A 16,160-nucleotide genomic window follows, 5' to 3' on the forward strand; every position below is an offset into this window, starting at 1 on the left:
ACATGTTTAGAATTTACATTGAAGTGTCTAATAATAACATTTCTTAAATCATAGTATAAAAGACTTAGCTGTTTGTTCCTCTATTTAATGTTTATCCTAAGAGTAAGATTATATAATATAAACCAACCCAGTATGACTCCAGTTATTTATTATTCTGTAACTGAAAATGTTTTATTATATTTGCAATTAACATTTTACATTTTTTGCAATGACTGGGATAGCTTTTAAAAGAAAAACTAAATTATTTGGTATAACAGTGAATATTTACCTGATAATAGCACAGGGCTTTTTTTAGTGGCATGCTTCTGAAAGGCAACTAATTGATAGCACTGCAGACTGAGCTCCTCTTTATCTGAAGGACAGGTATGGTACAGAGAGCAGGACGACCTTCCCTGTGCTGTCCCACTGATATGTGTCAGCCCTGACTTGAAGTAACTATCCTTAGAAGGAAAGAAGAGTTCATTGTCCAGGCCCCATTCTGTTCTTAGCCTATGCTATAGCTGCCAACAAGAGTACCCGTCGTAAACATGTTTTGTTTGTAGAGCTGTGCAAGAACCAGAATTTTATTCCCACAGAAAATTTTGTGTTTCAGATTTTTTTTTCTCCCACTGCAAATCAGAAATACACAATTTTTTTGTGGGATGGAAATTTTTGAAAGTTTGGAAGAACCAAAATGGAGTTTTTTTGAAAATTTCTGGATTGGCAAGCTGGCTGCCCCGCTGGGGAGCCAAGCAGACCGCTTGCTTGTTGTGTAGCCCATCAGTCTGGAGCCCAGAGAGCCAGCCAGCCTGCCTGTCTGGTTTCCACCTAAAGTTTTGTTGCAATCGACACATTCTTATGGAACATTTTAATATTTGAATCAGCGTTTTCCAATGGAAAATTTCCATTGGAAAATTTTTGTTAAGATCTAGATTTTTGTAATGTGATCCACTGTGAGCTGGACATGGACCATAAACTAATTTACCAGAGCCTAATATTTATTGTGTGACTGGTATGGCTTTCCCAGTCTTCAATAACACAAGCATGTGCATTAACCTCAGTTAAAAATATATTTCCACATTTCCTGATCGTCAGAAGTAGATGCATCCTGTAATTGTGACAATTTTTGAAATCTTTTAAAAATGAATCTGTTGTTTGTTCAACCTCCTGATAAAGTTTCTGCAATTCTGTTGCATGTGCAGGGGTACAAACAAGTAGTTCAAAGGTCAGAGTATGGGCTTCTCTATGTGGTAATCTACAGTGCCCCAGCTTGCTGCGCACTAACTCGCCGTGTGGAGCCTGCTACAGGGCAGGGAAAGTCCCGGAGTGCAGCTTACCATACTGCACTTCGAAGCAGTATTACTCTTAATCACACTCTGGGTCTTTCACCGCACTGTATCACTGCCCACATGGAACATTACTGCACAGAAAACTGGTGCACAGTAGATTCTCACGCTGGCTTGCCACATAGTAACTTGCTGTGTAGACAAGTCCTATGAATTCTTTAATTGGCAGACCCTGCTGTACAGTCTGTCTTCCAGTGTCACCAAAAGAATTTAAACTTGCAATGAGATCTGCAGCATGCTCCATTATGATGACCTGTGCCTCTAACAATGGCCTCCAGTTGAGGTAATGCTAGAATGACCGAATAGGCCTGTTATGTCATTGAGTCCATCTTTCAGCCAAGGCAGAAAATAAAAGGTATGGGAAGTCCTACTCTTCTTGAAGACTCACTAGAGATGGGAAATGGGACCTCTTGTATCCCACACAAGGAACCCCGGTCTAATGAACCACTGGTTATAAAATTCATAAACTTGAGTTCAAGTCGGTGCAAGTTGCTGTCACAAGTTTTGCTATGGATAAGCAACTGCAGCACAACGAACCTCAGCCAAGCCTCTGTGACAACATGCTTAATGGGATTAGGATGAAATGGAGCAAAGTTGTAATAATTATGAAGGTATTGAGCGATACAAAGCTTGATTCAAACATGTTACTGAAGTGCAGTTAGTCTTAGCAGGGCATTCAGCAGTAGGCTTGTTATGCTTCAGACATTCTGCACAACGTTTCTTTATTCTGCTGTTCTTGAGGGAAAATATTTCAGTCTTCTGAATAACGATGAGTACATATTGTATTACGAACACCTTGTTAAGACTGAGGAAAAATATCCAACATAAAGTATGTCTCACAGATAATGTAAGAGACAGATAACAGCAGCAATCTTACCAGTATAACCCTTCTGCCCATCTAAGTTGGCAGCAACAAGGGCCAGGTTCTGTATCTAGGGGTTCCGTTTCAATAACGCAATGCAAAACCGGCTCGAGCCCCCACCCAGTGACCTGGGACAATTACATACCACCCCCTGGGCGCCTCTAAGAGGCAATACTTCCCCTCTCGCAAGCACGGAGTCTGAGTGTAGCAGAAAATGTTTAATAACATGAGGTAAACAACATCAGCATTAAATTGGAAAAAAACACCATAAACAGGATTCCTAACACAAACCATGAGCAAAAGACCCACCCCAGCAAACTGGGCCGTGTCCTTTCCCTTTGGTTCTTGAATCCAGCAACCCAAAAATCACCCAGAGCCCCCAAAGTCCAACAACCCCCAAAGTGTCTGTCCCTGGTCGGTGCAGCCCCAGAGTAAAAGGGCACACAGGGTATTAAGGGGCACCTTACGTGATCCGAGGCCAACCGGCCATCTCTCCGGGGGGTTCCGCCGCAGCCTTCACCACGAGTGAGTCCACTTCCTGCCGTCCCACGAACTGCTCTGCTCTACGAGCTGCTCCACTCCGCTCACTGACCTGTGAGCCGCTCCAGCTGTCCCCGCAAATGGCTCCGCTCCGCTTACCGACCTGTGAGCCGCTCCAGCCATCCCTGCAAACAGCTCCGCTTGCCATTCCTTGGGCCGCTCCAACTGTCCCCCCAAGGCTCCGCACTGCTTGCTGCTCCTTCAAACTGTTCCACCAGCCGCTTAACAATATAGCTTCAGGCTCCCCAACTAGTTAACACAGCACTCAGTGATCTTTTGTTTTTTCAGCTCTTAGTGATTTCAGCTCATAATAGGGGAGCCCCAGTGCTGGTGCACCATTGGCCCAAAGTGAATTCAGCTCAGCAGTCTGTACTCCTAATGGAATCAAAGTTAGCTCTGACATTCAACAGTGGAGAGAGAAGGTGGTGCAATTGGTGTTTCAGGCCCTCAAAGGGGGCCTATGCTATCAAGTACAAATACCTGTCCCCATCTTCTCTCAATTCACTGGGTTGTGGAACCCATGTCCCTTGTCTAGCGAGTGCTCCTGAGGTGATGGTGAGATCCTCTGTCATAAAACAGTTTCATTGTCCTTGATTCACATAATCAGGGTAACAACACTTTATTCCTCCTGCCCCAATAACAGAGAAACTGGGGATCCCACCCCATCCAAAGTAACCACTATCAGTTGCTGTTGTCTCATGCCAGGCGGGTGGGTGTGCCTATGCAAACAAGATCAGCCCCTGGAGTTCTTTTCCACCCTCGCCATAATTCACCACCAGATGTCAGGGTAGAGCTCATCCTGACTCTGCTTACACCAGTAAGTTCCAAATACAAATATTTTAAAAAATAAGTCTCTCTCCAAGTGTAACTGTATATTAACCATTGCTGGCATTGGCTGTGTGACTGCCATAAATCCATCTATTGAAGCCATGAATGAGCCCTAATTGTGTCTTTTAATTTGCTTTACAATATGACTGCTTTGATAGCAAGCATTTTTTATGTGGTCAAACTATTCTTTTTGTAATTTGGCTTTTGTGTGTGTTAAGTGTTTCAATCAGGTATATGAGAATTCAACACAGTGGAAATTCAGAAACCCAAAGAAACACTCATCCACCAAAGTTTCCTTCTTTTACACTTAATTTGGATTTATGTTTGTTTTCTAAGTGATGCATTTAATTGTGACTGTTGAGGCTTCAAAGGGAATAGAGCTATTGAGCTCAAGGGGCAAACCTCTGCTGTGGAAGCAGATCGCTGCGCCAGCTAGATCTGGCAAGGCAAGGGAAGTCAGTTGCAACAACCCCTGTGGGATTTGCACTAGACCCTAGGCTAGTAAAGCACTATTAAAACCAACCTCTGCAATATACCAGCCCATTAATTAGCCATCCAGAGCATTCTGGTTCTTGGCCACACTTTCTGAGTTTAGGAGCTCTTGCTGCTTTCTCAGTGTGTTTCATTTCATCTGCATTTCAGTGTAATATATTCAGTAGACTTTTTACTTCGGTGCTCACTTTTGGGTAAGGCAGGAAAATGCAGAGATAGCAAGAAGTCCTGGCGTACTAACATGGGGACCCCCCAGTCCATATACTAAATTTTGAAATATATTTTCATTTCAAAAACGGGGGGAGGAACCCTAAAGGTAAAATTACAAAGCACAGGTCTCTCTCTTGACGTGGGAACCTGCCTACCCCATGCCAAAGAGTTGAACATGTCTCTTACTTAATCTTATACGGTTTAATGAGCAAACCCTGATAAATGTTGCTATCCTGAAATATTGGTTGTTAATAGGTATTTATAATGGGGCTGTGGAACCAATTACAAACACTGGTTGTGAAACAGAATATATCCTGTGAATGCAAATACCTGGCACCCAAAGATAGCTTTGGGAAAAGAGGCACAGCTTAAACATTAGCATCGGACATTTATTCCTCTGAGCCATGTGTGTTTCACTTTTTAAATCCATGGCTAACACAGGGCTGGAGAAAGTAGCTTGACCCCTTGAGGCAAACAGCCAGTATCCTTTTGGTATTCATTCCACTTTCTGTTGGCACTGGATAGGTAGAGATAAGGCTGTTTTCTCTGGGGTCACGTGGACTTTTTAGACCATTTTAGAATTTCTATCTTGACTGATTTCCAAGAGATCTATGTTTTTAACTTCCTGGGGAGCAGTAATCAATATGTCAGTCGTTGCCCAGGGGCTCACCGTTTTCCCCCCACAGTAAACTTTGGTTGAAGCCCTGGTATGTAGCCACCAACCTGTTAGATTGGCTTAAGGTGCTCCTTGAAATCCATTGCTACCATTTTTTAGCTAGGAAAATGGATCACATTTGAACACAAAACTCTCAGGGACTTACTGGTGTGGGGAGAACAAGAACAGCCCCAGGGTTTTGCGTATTGCAGCATTATCAGGATAATACCCAAGAGCTCAGGTTTTATTGGCAGGTCAGTCTGTTTGAATGTCTCATTTGAATGTGCCTCATTCTTAAAAATCTGATATTTTCAACTACTTAGTAGCAAATTTTAGGAGGAGACTCGGAAACAGACCTACTGGATTCAGGAATAGAAAGATCAGTACAGTTTATACAGCATCCTCCTCCACCTTGTAGTAGAAGGTACATCTTACTATTCAGCAAGCTGCAGTTGCTTGTATAGCTCTGTATTTCTGTACTCTGTGTACCCAGCACTGTATTAATAGGCAGCTTTTCTTCTAGTTGCCCCAGCTCTGTGATGATGAAAGGGAATATGGAGCCATTATATTTTTTGCAGTTGAGAGGGCTTTTTCCCCTCCATTAATGTTTATGCTGACATTTAGATCTTGTCTTCTACTGATGATGTGAAATTGGACTTTGTGAGACCAATCTATCATTTTATTTATTTAAACAAATGTGATTTTACTCTATGTACACAGAATGTACTTGGCAGAGAAAGAACATATTATTTTATGGTTATCGTAAGAAAATGGCATAGGCTGACAAGATGCAAGTAAATTCCTGCAGAAGATATGACTGGACTGATAAACTGCTTGAGATATGTGCCTTAGAGGATATGCAAATAAATATAACTAAAATACAATACCCTTAAATAACATCACCTGGTTATAATTGCAGCAGCATGTGTTTTACAACATTATCATGAAGTGGCTCATTATCCACGCTTGATTTAGGGCTTTGCAAACGGTGGAAAGAGCCTAGAGCTGAAATGAGTTCTGCTGTTAATACGTGAGTGAGAAACTCTTCTCCTTATAAAGGACATAAATGAATTCTTGTCACCATTAGAAAGAACTAAACCCCCCTTGAGTACCAGGCAAAGCGTATGGGTTATTTAAACAAAGGAGTGATGAGCTACAGGGTTCCCTGAAATGGCAGCAACCCTCCTCTATGCTTCTGTTTTCTACACCATCCCTTCCCTGAGAGCCTCTGATTTTTTTTCTTTCCCCAACCCTAGGTTCATCTGAGATGATATAAAAATAAACTATTTATTGCCATTCTTCCAGATATTTCCCGTTTTTGGTGCCCTTTATGAGACCATTTCTCCCCCAACCCTTCTGCTAAAATGTAGGGATAAAGGGTACTTCTATTCCTAGGCACCCAGGCCCAACTGCTTCTGGGAGCCATAACAAAAGTAATCCATAGGATTAAATTGTGCCACTTAACAATGTTCCAGTTTGTTACACCATCCCTTTGGGGGCTGGCGTGGGGGAATAAACTGCACAATCTCATGTGACAAAAAGAAGGGGGGTCATGCCCTACCTTCTTCCCATACTCTTTGTAGGGGAGTGCCTGGAGGGAGCAATCCTTGCACTTTCCAGCTGCAGGCACGGAGACTGTCCCTGGCCTTCATGCACTGCCTGCAATAGTGGGCGAGGCTGTAGGGAGGGGGACAGCTACAGTCAGAAACACGCCTGAGTGAACTTCAGAGGAATCAAGTCAGAGGGGCAGAAATCAACAAAATTTTACAAACAGAAGAAATCCTGATCCTATCCTAGGGTTGCCAACTGTCTAATCACACAAACCCAAATACCCTTGCCCTTCCCTGCCCTGTCTTGCCCCTCCTCTGGGACCCCGCCATGCTCCATCCCCCCTCCCTCCATCACTTGCTCTCCCCCACCCTCACTCACTTTTACTGGGCTGGAGCGGGGGTGAAGGAGGGGGTGTGGGCTCTGGGAGGGGGCTCAGGGCGGGGGCAGGGAGGGATTGGGGTGGGGATGGGGTGAGAAGTGCAGGCTCTGGGAAGGAGTTTGGGTGCAGGAGGGGGCTCTGGGCTGTGTCAGGGGGTTGGGGTGCAGGAGGGAGTTTCAGGTGCTGGCTGTGAGAGGGGGCTCAGGCTGGGGCAGGGGCTCAGGGTGCTGGCTCGGCTGGGCTGCGCTTACTTCAGGGCAGGGAGCCTGCCTTAGCCTCGCTGCACCATCGGACTTTTAGCAGCCTAAAATCTCCCGGTTTGGCTTCAGTAGCTTCCGGGAAATAAAGCCCAATTCCGGGAGACTTCTGACAAAACCGGGAGGGTTGGCAACCCTAGCCTAACCCCAGGGGTGTTGTTGGGTGTCCTTTTGCATCTGTAGGGGAGAGGAGAGCATTCAAGTGCAGCAGGCTCTTAGTAGAGAAGGCCTTCTCAGGATTCAGGGTTGCCAACTCACAATTTTATCATGTCTCACAATATTTGGTGTTTTTCTTAAAGCCACACCCCCAGCGCATGTGACTAGGCAAGGAGAGCAGCCCTCTCTCTCTCTCTCTCTTTTTTTTTTAAATTAAAGTCATTGTTGCAAAGAAAAGCCTGAAAACGTGAACCCTAGAGGTTCAAAAGCCAGTCCAGAAGGCAGATTACACCCACCCACACATGATTTTTTTTAGCAGACTCAATGATTTCTGCATGGTTGGGGTTGGCAATACGGAGATTGTGACTTTTCCATTCTAAACCATTCTCAATTACTGCCTGGGGTAACAGACAATTCTTCAAGTATTTGTGTCCTATATTGTTTGAGTTTAAACCGTGGCCTAAAATAACACTCTCTGCACTAAAGGCAACCTGTTTAGATAGTGGAATCATGCTCCTGTTTTCTGCAACAGATGTAATAAATGTTGTGCCAAATAAAGCACATGACATTAAATCTAGCCTTAGAGAATTTGAAAGTATGGGTCACCATGACGACGTCTAAGAGCTAAAGAAAGCTTGCAACTTCTGAATATTTCAGAGACTGGGGGACTGGGAAAGCCACATTTGACAACTGTTGAAACTTGTATTTCCATGTTCAATGCGCAATTAAAAATTGATCTCCACTTCAATGCAAACCCAGTTAACTGACTTGGTGAAGGTGGGAGGGACATGTCAATTGACACTAAGTGATGCCAATTAAGAGGCAAATTCCTCCAGTTGTCTCCTCACCATGACAAGTTACCCTGTTATCTGGGCTGAAATGCAGCAGGCCTGACAAGAAAATGTTTTAAGCACTGTACTTTTTCCCCCTCTTGAAATTCCAGCAGAAATGAGTAGTAATACAGGGATGATGATTAATTTAAAATGTAATTTATTGTCAGTCAGCTAATTAAAAGGAAATACTTTAGTTGCTGACTATGGCTTGGCTCCTAAAATGTAACTAGCTCTTGGAATAATTCCAGGAGGTTTCATTTCTGTTTAAAATTGCAAATTATTTCTATCCTATGTCAGCTTTTGAAATAATATTTTTGAAAGGTTGTGCCTGCACTGAACTTTTGTCTTTATTCAAGCATGCAAGGTAAGAGATGCAATGCTGGATTTACAGGAAATCATATGGGTGCCTGAATGTGGCTCCTGCCCATCCCCTCTATTTTTTGCTTCCATTATTTAAATATAAGAAAATTCAAAATCAGTTCAAGAGATTTATGTTTTATCTAAGACCCGTAGCATATTTAGTCCCTACCTTCCAATACATTTTGCTGGGGTACAGGTTCATACATTGTAAAATTTGTTTGCTTAACATAACAGAGAATGCTGCACTGTTCCTTTCTATCTTGATAATTCTCTCGCCTCATTGGTCTGTCTGCAGGCTTTGGAGAAAAGTTTTGAATCCTACATTGCTCTTACAGAAACATTTGCTTTTATCAGTCTGAGAGATGACATTGAAGTATAGATGATAAAACAGCTATCCACTGTTTGTGGAAAACAAATCTTTTAGGCCTGGATATTCTGCAGAGTTTCATGCATATTCATGTAGGGTTTCATGGATATTCTGCAGTTTTGCTAAAACTGTATAAATTTTCCAGTTTTGATATAAAAATTGAAAACCACCAACATTTTTAGGTACACAACTGACAGAACATTCAAGATTACCAAAATTGAAAGACTGTCCAAATTGTTGGTGATAAGAAACATCACTAGTAGAATTTTTACAATTCGAAAAGACTTGCTGGAAAATCAATCAGTTTTTTTCTGTTTTGCCATTCTGGGATACGTGGTGCATGCATTCTAAACTAAGTAAGTTAAGTGAGAGCTCTCAGGACTGACAACAGGAGAAATGGCCAACGGGTTTCTATTCTGATGTACGGAGACGTGGACCAGTCAACTATGTATGGTACATAATGTTTTTTGTAGGCTTTGAAATAGTTCACTGCTGTTGGCAGATTGCATTTAAGGAACCTGAGTGTTGCCATAACTGAACGGAATAATTGTCTGCCTACTTTGGTAACCTGCCTCCAGAAGTGGACTGTGCCTGAGGGTTATGGGGAAGGCAAAAACACTTCAGTGAGGGGGGAAATAGATCCATTCATAAAACCCTTCATCATCCGCACTGAACTAACTTCCCAGCAGAGTGTAGAGCTTTGTATTACACTTGCCTATATATGTCTTTGGAATTCCTTTTTAAATCACATTAAATTGCTGTAACAACAAATTTCACATATTTGTTACATGCTGCATAAAGTTTATCACCTCTTGTATCCTGGAGAGTGGATGCTGAAGGCCAACCTGTCTGTTATCTAAACCCTTTAGCATTTTGCTCGTTTGTATCAAGTCGTTTCTCTCTTCCTCTCTGGAAGATAAATAGTCGAAGTGTGATGAGGCTTCAGAATTGCCTGGTAATTTGATGCATCTTCCATCTGGGATGACTGTTGAGATGCTTTTTGAACATACCAATACACAAGTTGCACTAAGGGCCCTTTTATTAACTCCGATAACTCATTCTCTGAAAATTTAAGACATTTCCAGTTGGATACCCAAAATTACTCTTCACTTCTGAAAATCTTAGCCACGTTTATAACAGTATTACAGACTGACACTATTCACTGAGTGATGTGAATGGTTTTCATTTGGAAATATGGCAAGTCATGCCATACGACATTGTGCTGTATAAACCCATCAGCTCCCGCATCCTGATCAAGGCTGAGCTACATCATTTTTTGAATTGGTGAATCTCTGAGGAATCCCCATATACTGCAGGAAGTGATTTTGCTGGCTTAGAAGGTGGCATTCCTCATTTAGAGTAACGAGCCAATGGCCCAATGTGACGATGGGTAGAACTGATCAACATTTTTTATTCAAAACTTTTTCAAATGAAAAACTGGCTTTTTCATATTGTTTTTCCTATGGGAGGAAAAAAATCCCCTTCCTTATACTCTTTTCCTTTCCTTTTCTTTCCCTTTACATAGATTCATAGATTCTAGGACTGGAAGGGACCTTGAGAGGTCATCGAGTCCAGTCCCCTGCCCGCATGGCAGGACCAAATACTGTCTAGACCATCCCTGATAGACATTTATCTAACCTACTCTTAAATATCTCCAGAGATGGAGATTCCACAACCTCCCTAGGCAATTTATTCCAGTGTTTAACCACCCTGACAGTTAGGAACTTTTTCCTAATGTCCAACCTAGACCTCCCTTGCTGCAGTTTAAACCCATTGCTTCTGGTTCTATCCTTAGAGGCTAAGGTGAACAAGTTTTCTCCCTCCTCCTTATGACACCCTTTTAAATACCTGAAAACTGCTATCATGTCCCCTCTCAGTCTTCTCTTTTCCAAACTAAACAAACCCAATTCTTTCAGCCTTCCTTCATAGGTCATGTTCTCAAGACCTTTAATCATTCTTGTTGCTCTTCTCTGGACCCTTTCCAATTTCTCCACATCTTTTTTAAAATGTGGTGCCCAGAACTGGACACAATACTCAAGCTGAGGCCTAACCAGAGCAGAGTAGAGCGGAAGAATGACTTCTCGTGTCTTGCTCACAACACACCTGTTAATACATCCCAGAATCATGTTTGCTTTTTTTGCAACAGCATCACACTGTTGACTCATATTTAGCTTGTGGTCCACTATAACCCCTAGATCCCTTTCTGCCGTACTCCTTCCTAGACAGTCTCTTCCCATTCTGTATGTGTGAAACTGATTTTTCCTTCCTAGGTGGAGCACTTTGCATTTGTCTTTGTTAAACTTCATCCTGTTTACCTCAGCCCATTTCTCCAATTTGTCCAGATCATTTTGAATTATGACCCTGTCCTCCAAAGCAGTTGCAATCCCTCCCAGTTTGGTATCATCCGCAAACTTAATAAGCGTACTTTCTATGCCAATATCTAAGTCGTTGATGAAGATATTGAACAGCGCTGGTCCCAAAACAGACCCCTGCGGTACCCCACTTGTTATGCCTTTCCAGCAGGATTGGGAACCATTAACAACAGCTCTCTGAGTATGGTTATCCAGCCAGTTATGCACCCACAATGGTAAAATGAAAAAAAGAGGAAAACAATTGGGGGAAAAACCTAAAAATTGTGGGATTTACAATTTTTATATCAAAATTGGAAAAAGTACTTTGAAAAACTATCCTGAAAAGGAAATTTTCCCAGTGAAACAGCCTTACGACTTTTTGATCAGCTCAGGTGTTGGGACACTATGCTGCTGGAGATAGTGTCTTTGGGATGAGAAGTAAAATCAAGATCCCAACCACTTGTGGTTATTAAATATTTTTCCACACAAAAGTTAAGGTTGTTAGTCCCTGGGACTTAGCCAAATTCCAATGAGTCATTCCATTCTGCCTGCCTAAGGTCATTGTTAGATACAGTGTCCTGTACCTCCTGTCCTAAAATTCTGTATAGTATTCTGCATACTGCTGAGTAATTGCTCTGTTTTCACAGTAAATGGTGGATGAAATGATCTTTTATATATGTTTGTACATGTCTTGGGAGTCCTTTGGAATCACTTTAATAAATCTGTAAGCTACCAGAGTGTAATATACAAAAACAGAGGCAGACACAGATGAAAAAGTGCTGTATTGTATACATTTATTATTTATATGCAAATCTCTGTGCTTTCTGGTTCTATATATTTGCCTTTTTTTTTTTTAACCAATGAAAATTTATAGTCTATGAATCTCACAGTTCCCCTCAATGAACTTTGTGAGCACTCGACCAATTTCAGCAGCTCACAGAGAAATGTATTTAAACTCTTCTGTAAACATAGTTTGAGAGAGCAGCTTTCAGGTTTGAAAATAAGTAGCTGCCAAGTGGCTAAGGGTCAAATTATTTACTTGGATGCATTCATATTGCTCCTGTTCCAGTCCGTAGACGCTTTCACGTGTCCCAAAAAGTAGCATGTTTCCCATGCGCCCACCTCCCAATCCCCTCTGCATTACAAATACCAAATTACAAAGTTAGAAGACTCTCTCCCCCTCCACTTTTGCAGCCCCCTCATGCCAACTGCTCGTGCCCCCCAAGGGCTATGATGGGAGCCAGGAATCACCAACTTTGGTCTGGGCTTCATGCCCCCTGTGCCAGAGAGCAGGGAGGAGGTCTGATGTAGGGACTGCTGCAGCAGCTCTAAGCTACCCATGAATTCCTCTGCACAGAGGGAATCTTCAAATGGCTGGTTAAGCCAGAATTAGGGTTGCATTGCATCACAGGAGTCCAGCAATACTGCCGTAAGAGACTGATGGGTGGGTCTCTCTTATGTATATAATTTTAACTTTTAATTACTTTTTTTGTAGGAATAAAACATTACATAGAATTAAAGCAGGTAAAAAAATAATTAATCACCTCAAAAATATAACATTCCAATAATACATGCAGAACAGTCAAGCCACTCAAAACTTGATGTACAATTCTCATATAGAGATAATTGGTTTAAAGTTTTATGGTGTTTATAAATAACACATGTTGAAAACTTATATTTATAGAACGATGTGTTGCTATCTTCATATATATATATATATTTTTTTTTCTCTAGTATAAGGGACAATAATTGACTATATCCTGGATCAGCGTGAACTCACTCTGCTCTCAACATAAGAAGAAACTTGCATGGAATCGAGAACATTCTAAGTATTGTATTTCCATTTCATCTTTCAGATTTCTAACTTATTCGTACCTCCTGGCCTTCAATTCCTGGCTTCTGCTAGCACCAATTACTCTGTGCTATGACTGGCAGGTTGGGAGTATTCCTTTAATTGAGTCGATATGGGATGTGAGGAATTTAGCTACAGTTCTCCTGGTGGTGGTTATGATATTACTCAGCTTACATTGCATAACAGCATTCAAGGTAATTTTAAAAAAGTACACTAAAATCTTATCGTTTATATGCTATTTTTGTTACCTAATCTTTGAGGAAGTGATCAATAAAAACAATTGAGGTGTTTTTTTTCCCCCCAAACAGAATAGACAGTAAGAGGAAAAATTCTTCCCTATAACTCTCACAGGCAAATCCAAAAGGTTAAATGCTGCCATCGGATGTATGCGTGCTGCTCCCATTCATTTGGTCTGAGACCAGAAGTTAGCCAAAAGTGCTGTATTGAATTACTATTAATGACCCAAAGCCCATTGAAGTCAATTGAAAAGCTCTCCTTGATTTCCATGAGCTTTGGATCATGATCCAAGGGCCCAATTCAATCGCCATTAGTCAATGGGATCTTTGCCATTGGCTTCAAGTGTCGGTCACTAGCTTTTGAGGGTTAAGTTGATGTTTTTATCTATTCCTCTAAACCAACTAAAACATACAGATGAGACACAATAAGAGGGACAAATTTGAGTGTAGTAAGTTGAAAATGATCTGGGAAATGACATGTTTAAATACAAGTTGGTTCAATAAAAGATGTTATCTCACCTCTGTCTCTCTAATATCCTGGGACAACATGACCACAACCATATTGTGGACAATGTCAGGGCCGGCTCTAGCTTTTTTGCTGCCCCAAGCAGCAAAAAAAAGCGCCGCCCCCCAACCCCCCGCCGAGCGCCGCCAGAACCCCCCCAGAGCGTCGCCCCCCCCGCCGCGCGCCGGAGCCCACCCCCCCCTGCGCTGAGCGCCGCCGGAACCCCCCCCCCGAGTGCCGAGCCCCGCGACGCCCCCCCGCCGAGCGCCGCGACGCCGGAGCCCGCCCCCTGCCAAGCGCCGCCGGAACCCCCCTCCAGCGCTGCGCCCGCGCCGCACCCCCACTGAGCGCCGCGCGCCGGAAACCCACCCCCCCGAGCGCCGAGCCCCGCGCAGCGCTGCCGGAGCCCGCCCCCCGCCGAGCGCCGCCGGAACCCCCTTCCAGCGCCGTGCCCTCGCCGAGCCCCGTGGAACCGGAGCCCGCCCCCCGCAGCGCCGCGCCGCCGGAGCGCCCCCCCCCGCAGAATGCCGCGCGGCGCTCCCCCCCGCCGCCCCTTACCAGGTGCCGCCCCAAGCATGTGCTTGGGTGCCTGGTGCCTGGAGCCGGCCCTGGACAATGTTATTTAAATCCACTTTCACAGATCAGTATTGCAGATACACGTTACTTGCACTGCAAATGTGTAAATGAGATTATACTGGATTTGTGTGGGACAGAGATGAAATAAATGTCTAAAATAAGAGGCACCCCCGGTAATAAGGGGTAGTTACAACCAGTGAAGTCATATCTTGTGATAAAAGTGAGAAGAAATAATTACCTAGTGGTTTGTTGATAATTTTTAAAAGAGTTCCTTCCTTAAGTGTATAGATAACTAAGCCGAAAAACCATTATATGGTACCAGACAGCTCTTGAATTATGCTAAAAAGCGCGGGTCCCGCACATACTGCCTGCATGCCAAGAGTTCTGTATGTGCTCTTGATAAGAGGATAAAAATGACAAAGACTTTTGGACTGTTGAGTTCTTAATTTGGATTCTTTAAAATGTCAACTGATGCCATATGGAAAACATGGGAAATCAGTCTATTTAGTGATGCTGTAGTTCTGGCTACAGGTCATATGTCTTGTGTATTTTTTATTGCTAGCTACTTTGATGTAAAATCAGAATCTTTGGAGAGGATTTTCAAAAGGGCTCTGCTTTGATCTAACTCTGCTGCAATTGGAGGCAATAATAAAATTTCCCATTTGCTCAACACTGAGCACTTCTGGAATCCCACCCTTTATTCCTTGAGGTTTCACTAGCCTCTTATCTTTTACCAGTTGTCAAAATTAGGGTTGTGTGCAATGCAGTGATTTCATTTCCCAGGAATTTGCTTATTTGCTACTTTGAGCCTTGTGTAGTTGGTTCCCCTTCCACCCCCAACCCCCCACCCCCCCCGGTACCCCTATTTTTGCTTGGAGTTCCTGGTTCAAATGAACAACAAAACACAAAGTAAAATGCATCTCAAACTATCTGGTTTCATGTCCAATCCCTGTTAAACTGTAAATGTCAGAGGTTTGACATGGAACAAGGTTTACCAGCCTTATAGCAAACCTGCTCTGAACTTGGCATTAGTAATGAATCCTGGATTAAGGGGCGCCACATGTGAATTTGTTTTATTGTGAATGCTTCACACAGTTCTAGTCATAATTAGAGAAGGCTGAAATATTCTGAATTTCAGTAAGAAAAAAGGATTTTTTGATAAACAATTTTCCCGGGTTTTTTACTGGCTTTTGCGCAAAAATTTGCATCATTACCTGCTGTGGAGAGGATTATGATGTCCCAAGCAGTAAGAGTTAAGGTGGGGAACAAACAATAAGAGCAGATGAATTTTGTAGAAACAAATTACCCTGTTTTCATTTGTATGTTACTATTTGTAAAGGCAGAGAGGTGGGAAAGGAGTACAGAGAACATGACTTGCAGGCGCAATTTCTTTTTATTAGACTTTAAAAAATCGCATTTCTAAATGAGAAATCAGTGATTTTTTAAGATGACACTACTCACTTGTAAAGGCAAAGACCATCGTTCTACCAGACAAGTGGCAGGCTGTCCTGACTAGTTTGCTTACGCTATTTAGCATGAGGCATATCAAGTTATTTCACATTGAATCAAATCTTCGGCTTTGTTTTTGAAATAATTAAAATGTGAATTCATGGAACTATCTGTTGCCCTTTCTCCTCTTCCCATAACATAGTATAACCTGAAAGTGATAATTTACAATTTTGCTAAGGAATGGGTTTAACGTTAATAAGGCAAGGATTATATATATGCTCTATTAATCTCTAGAAAGACAAGGTGGGCGAGGTAATATGTTTTATTAGATCAACTTTTGTTGGTGAAAAATACAAGCTTTCAAGCTTACACAGAG

At 42.5% G+C, this 16,160-nt stretch overlaps 1 protein-coding gene across 7 annotated transcripts in view; it reads left to right on the forward strand.

The window, feature by feature from the left end:
* Positions 1–16,160, forward strand: part of TMTC1 (transmembrane O-mannosyltransferase targeting cadherins 1) — a 209,701-nt gene that overhangs the window by 83,220 nt on the left and 110,321 nt on the right. For all 7 annotated transcript variants that reach the window (XM_042849886.2, XM_042849889.2, XM_042849892.2 and 4 more), the window contains one exon: positions 13,023–13,212. In XM_042849886.2, the coding sequence (XP_042705820.2) occupies positions 13,023–13,212 (190 nt within the window). The remainder of the gene's footprint in view (positions 1–13,022; positions 13,213–16,160) is intronic.

The sequence above is a fragment of the Chrysemys picta genome, chromosome 1 (assembly GCF_011386835.1).
Source record: "Chrysemys picta bellii isolate R12L10 chromosome 1, ASM1138683v2, whole genome shotgun sequence".
NCBI classification, from domain to species: Eukaryota; Metazoa; Chordata; order Testudines; family Emydidae; genus Chrysemys; species Chrysemys picta.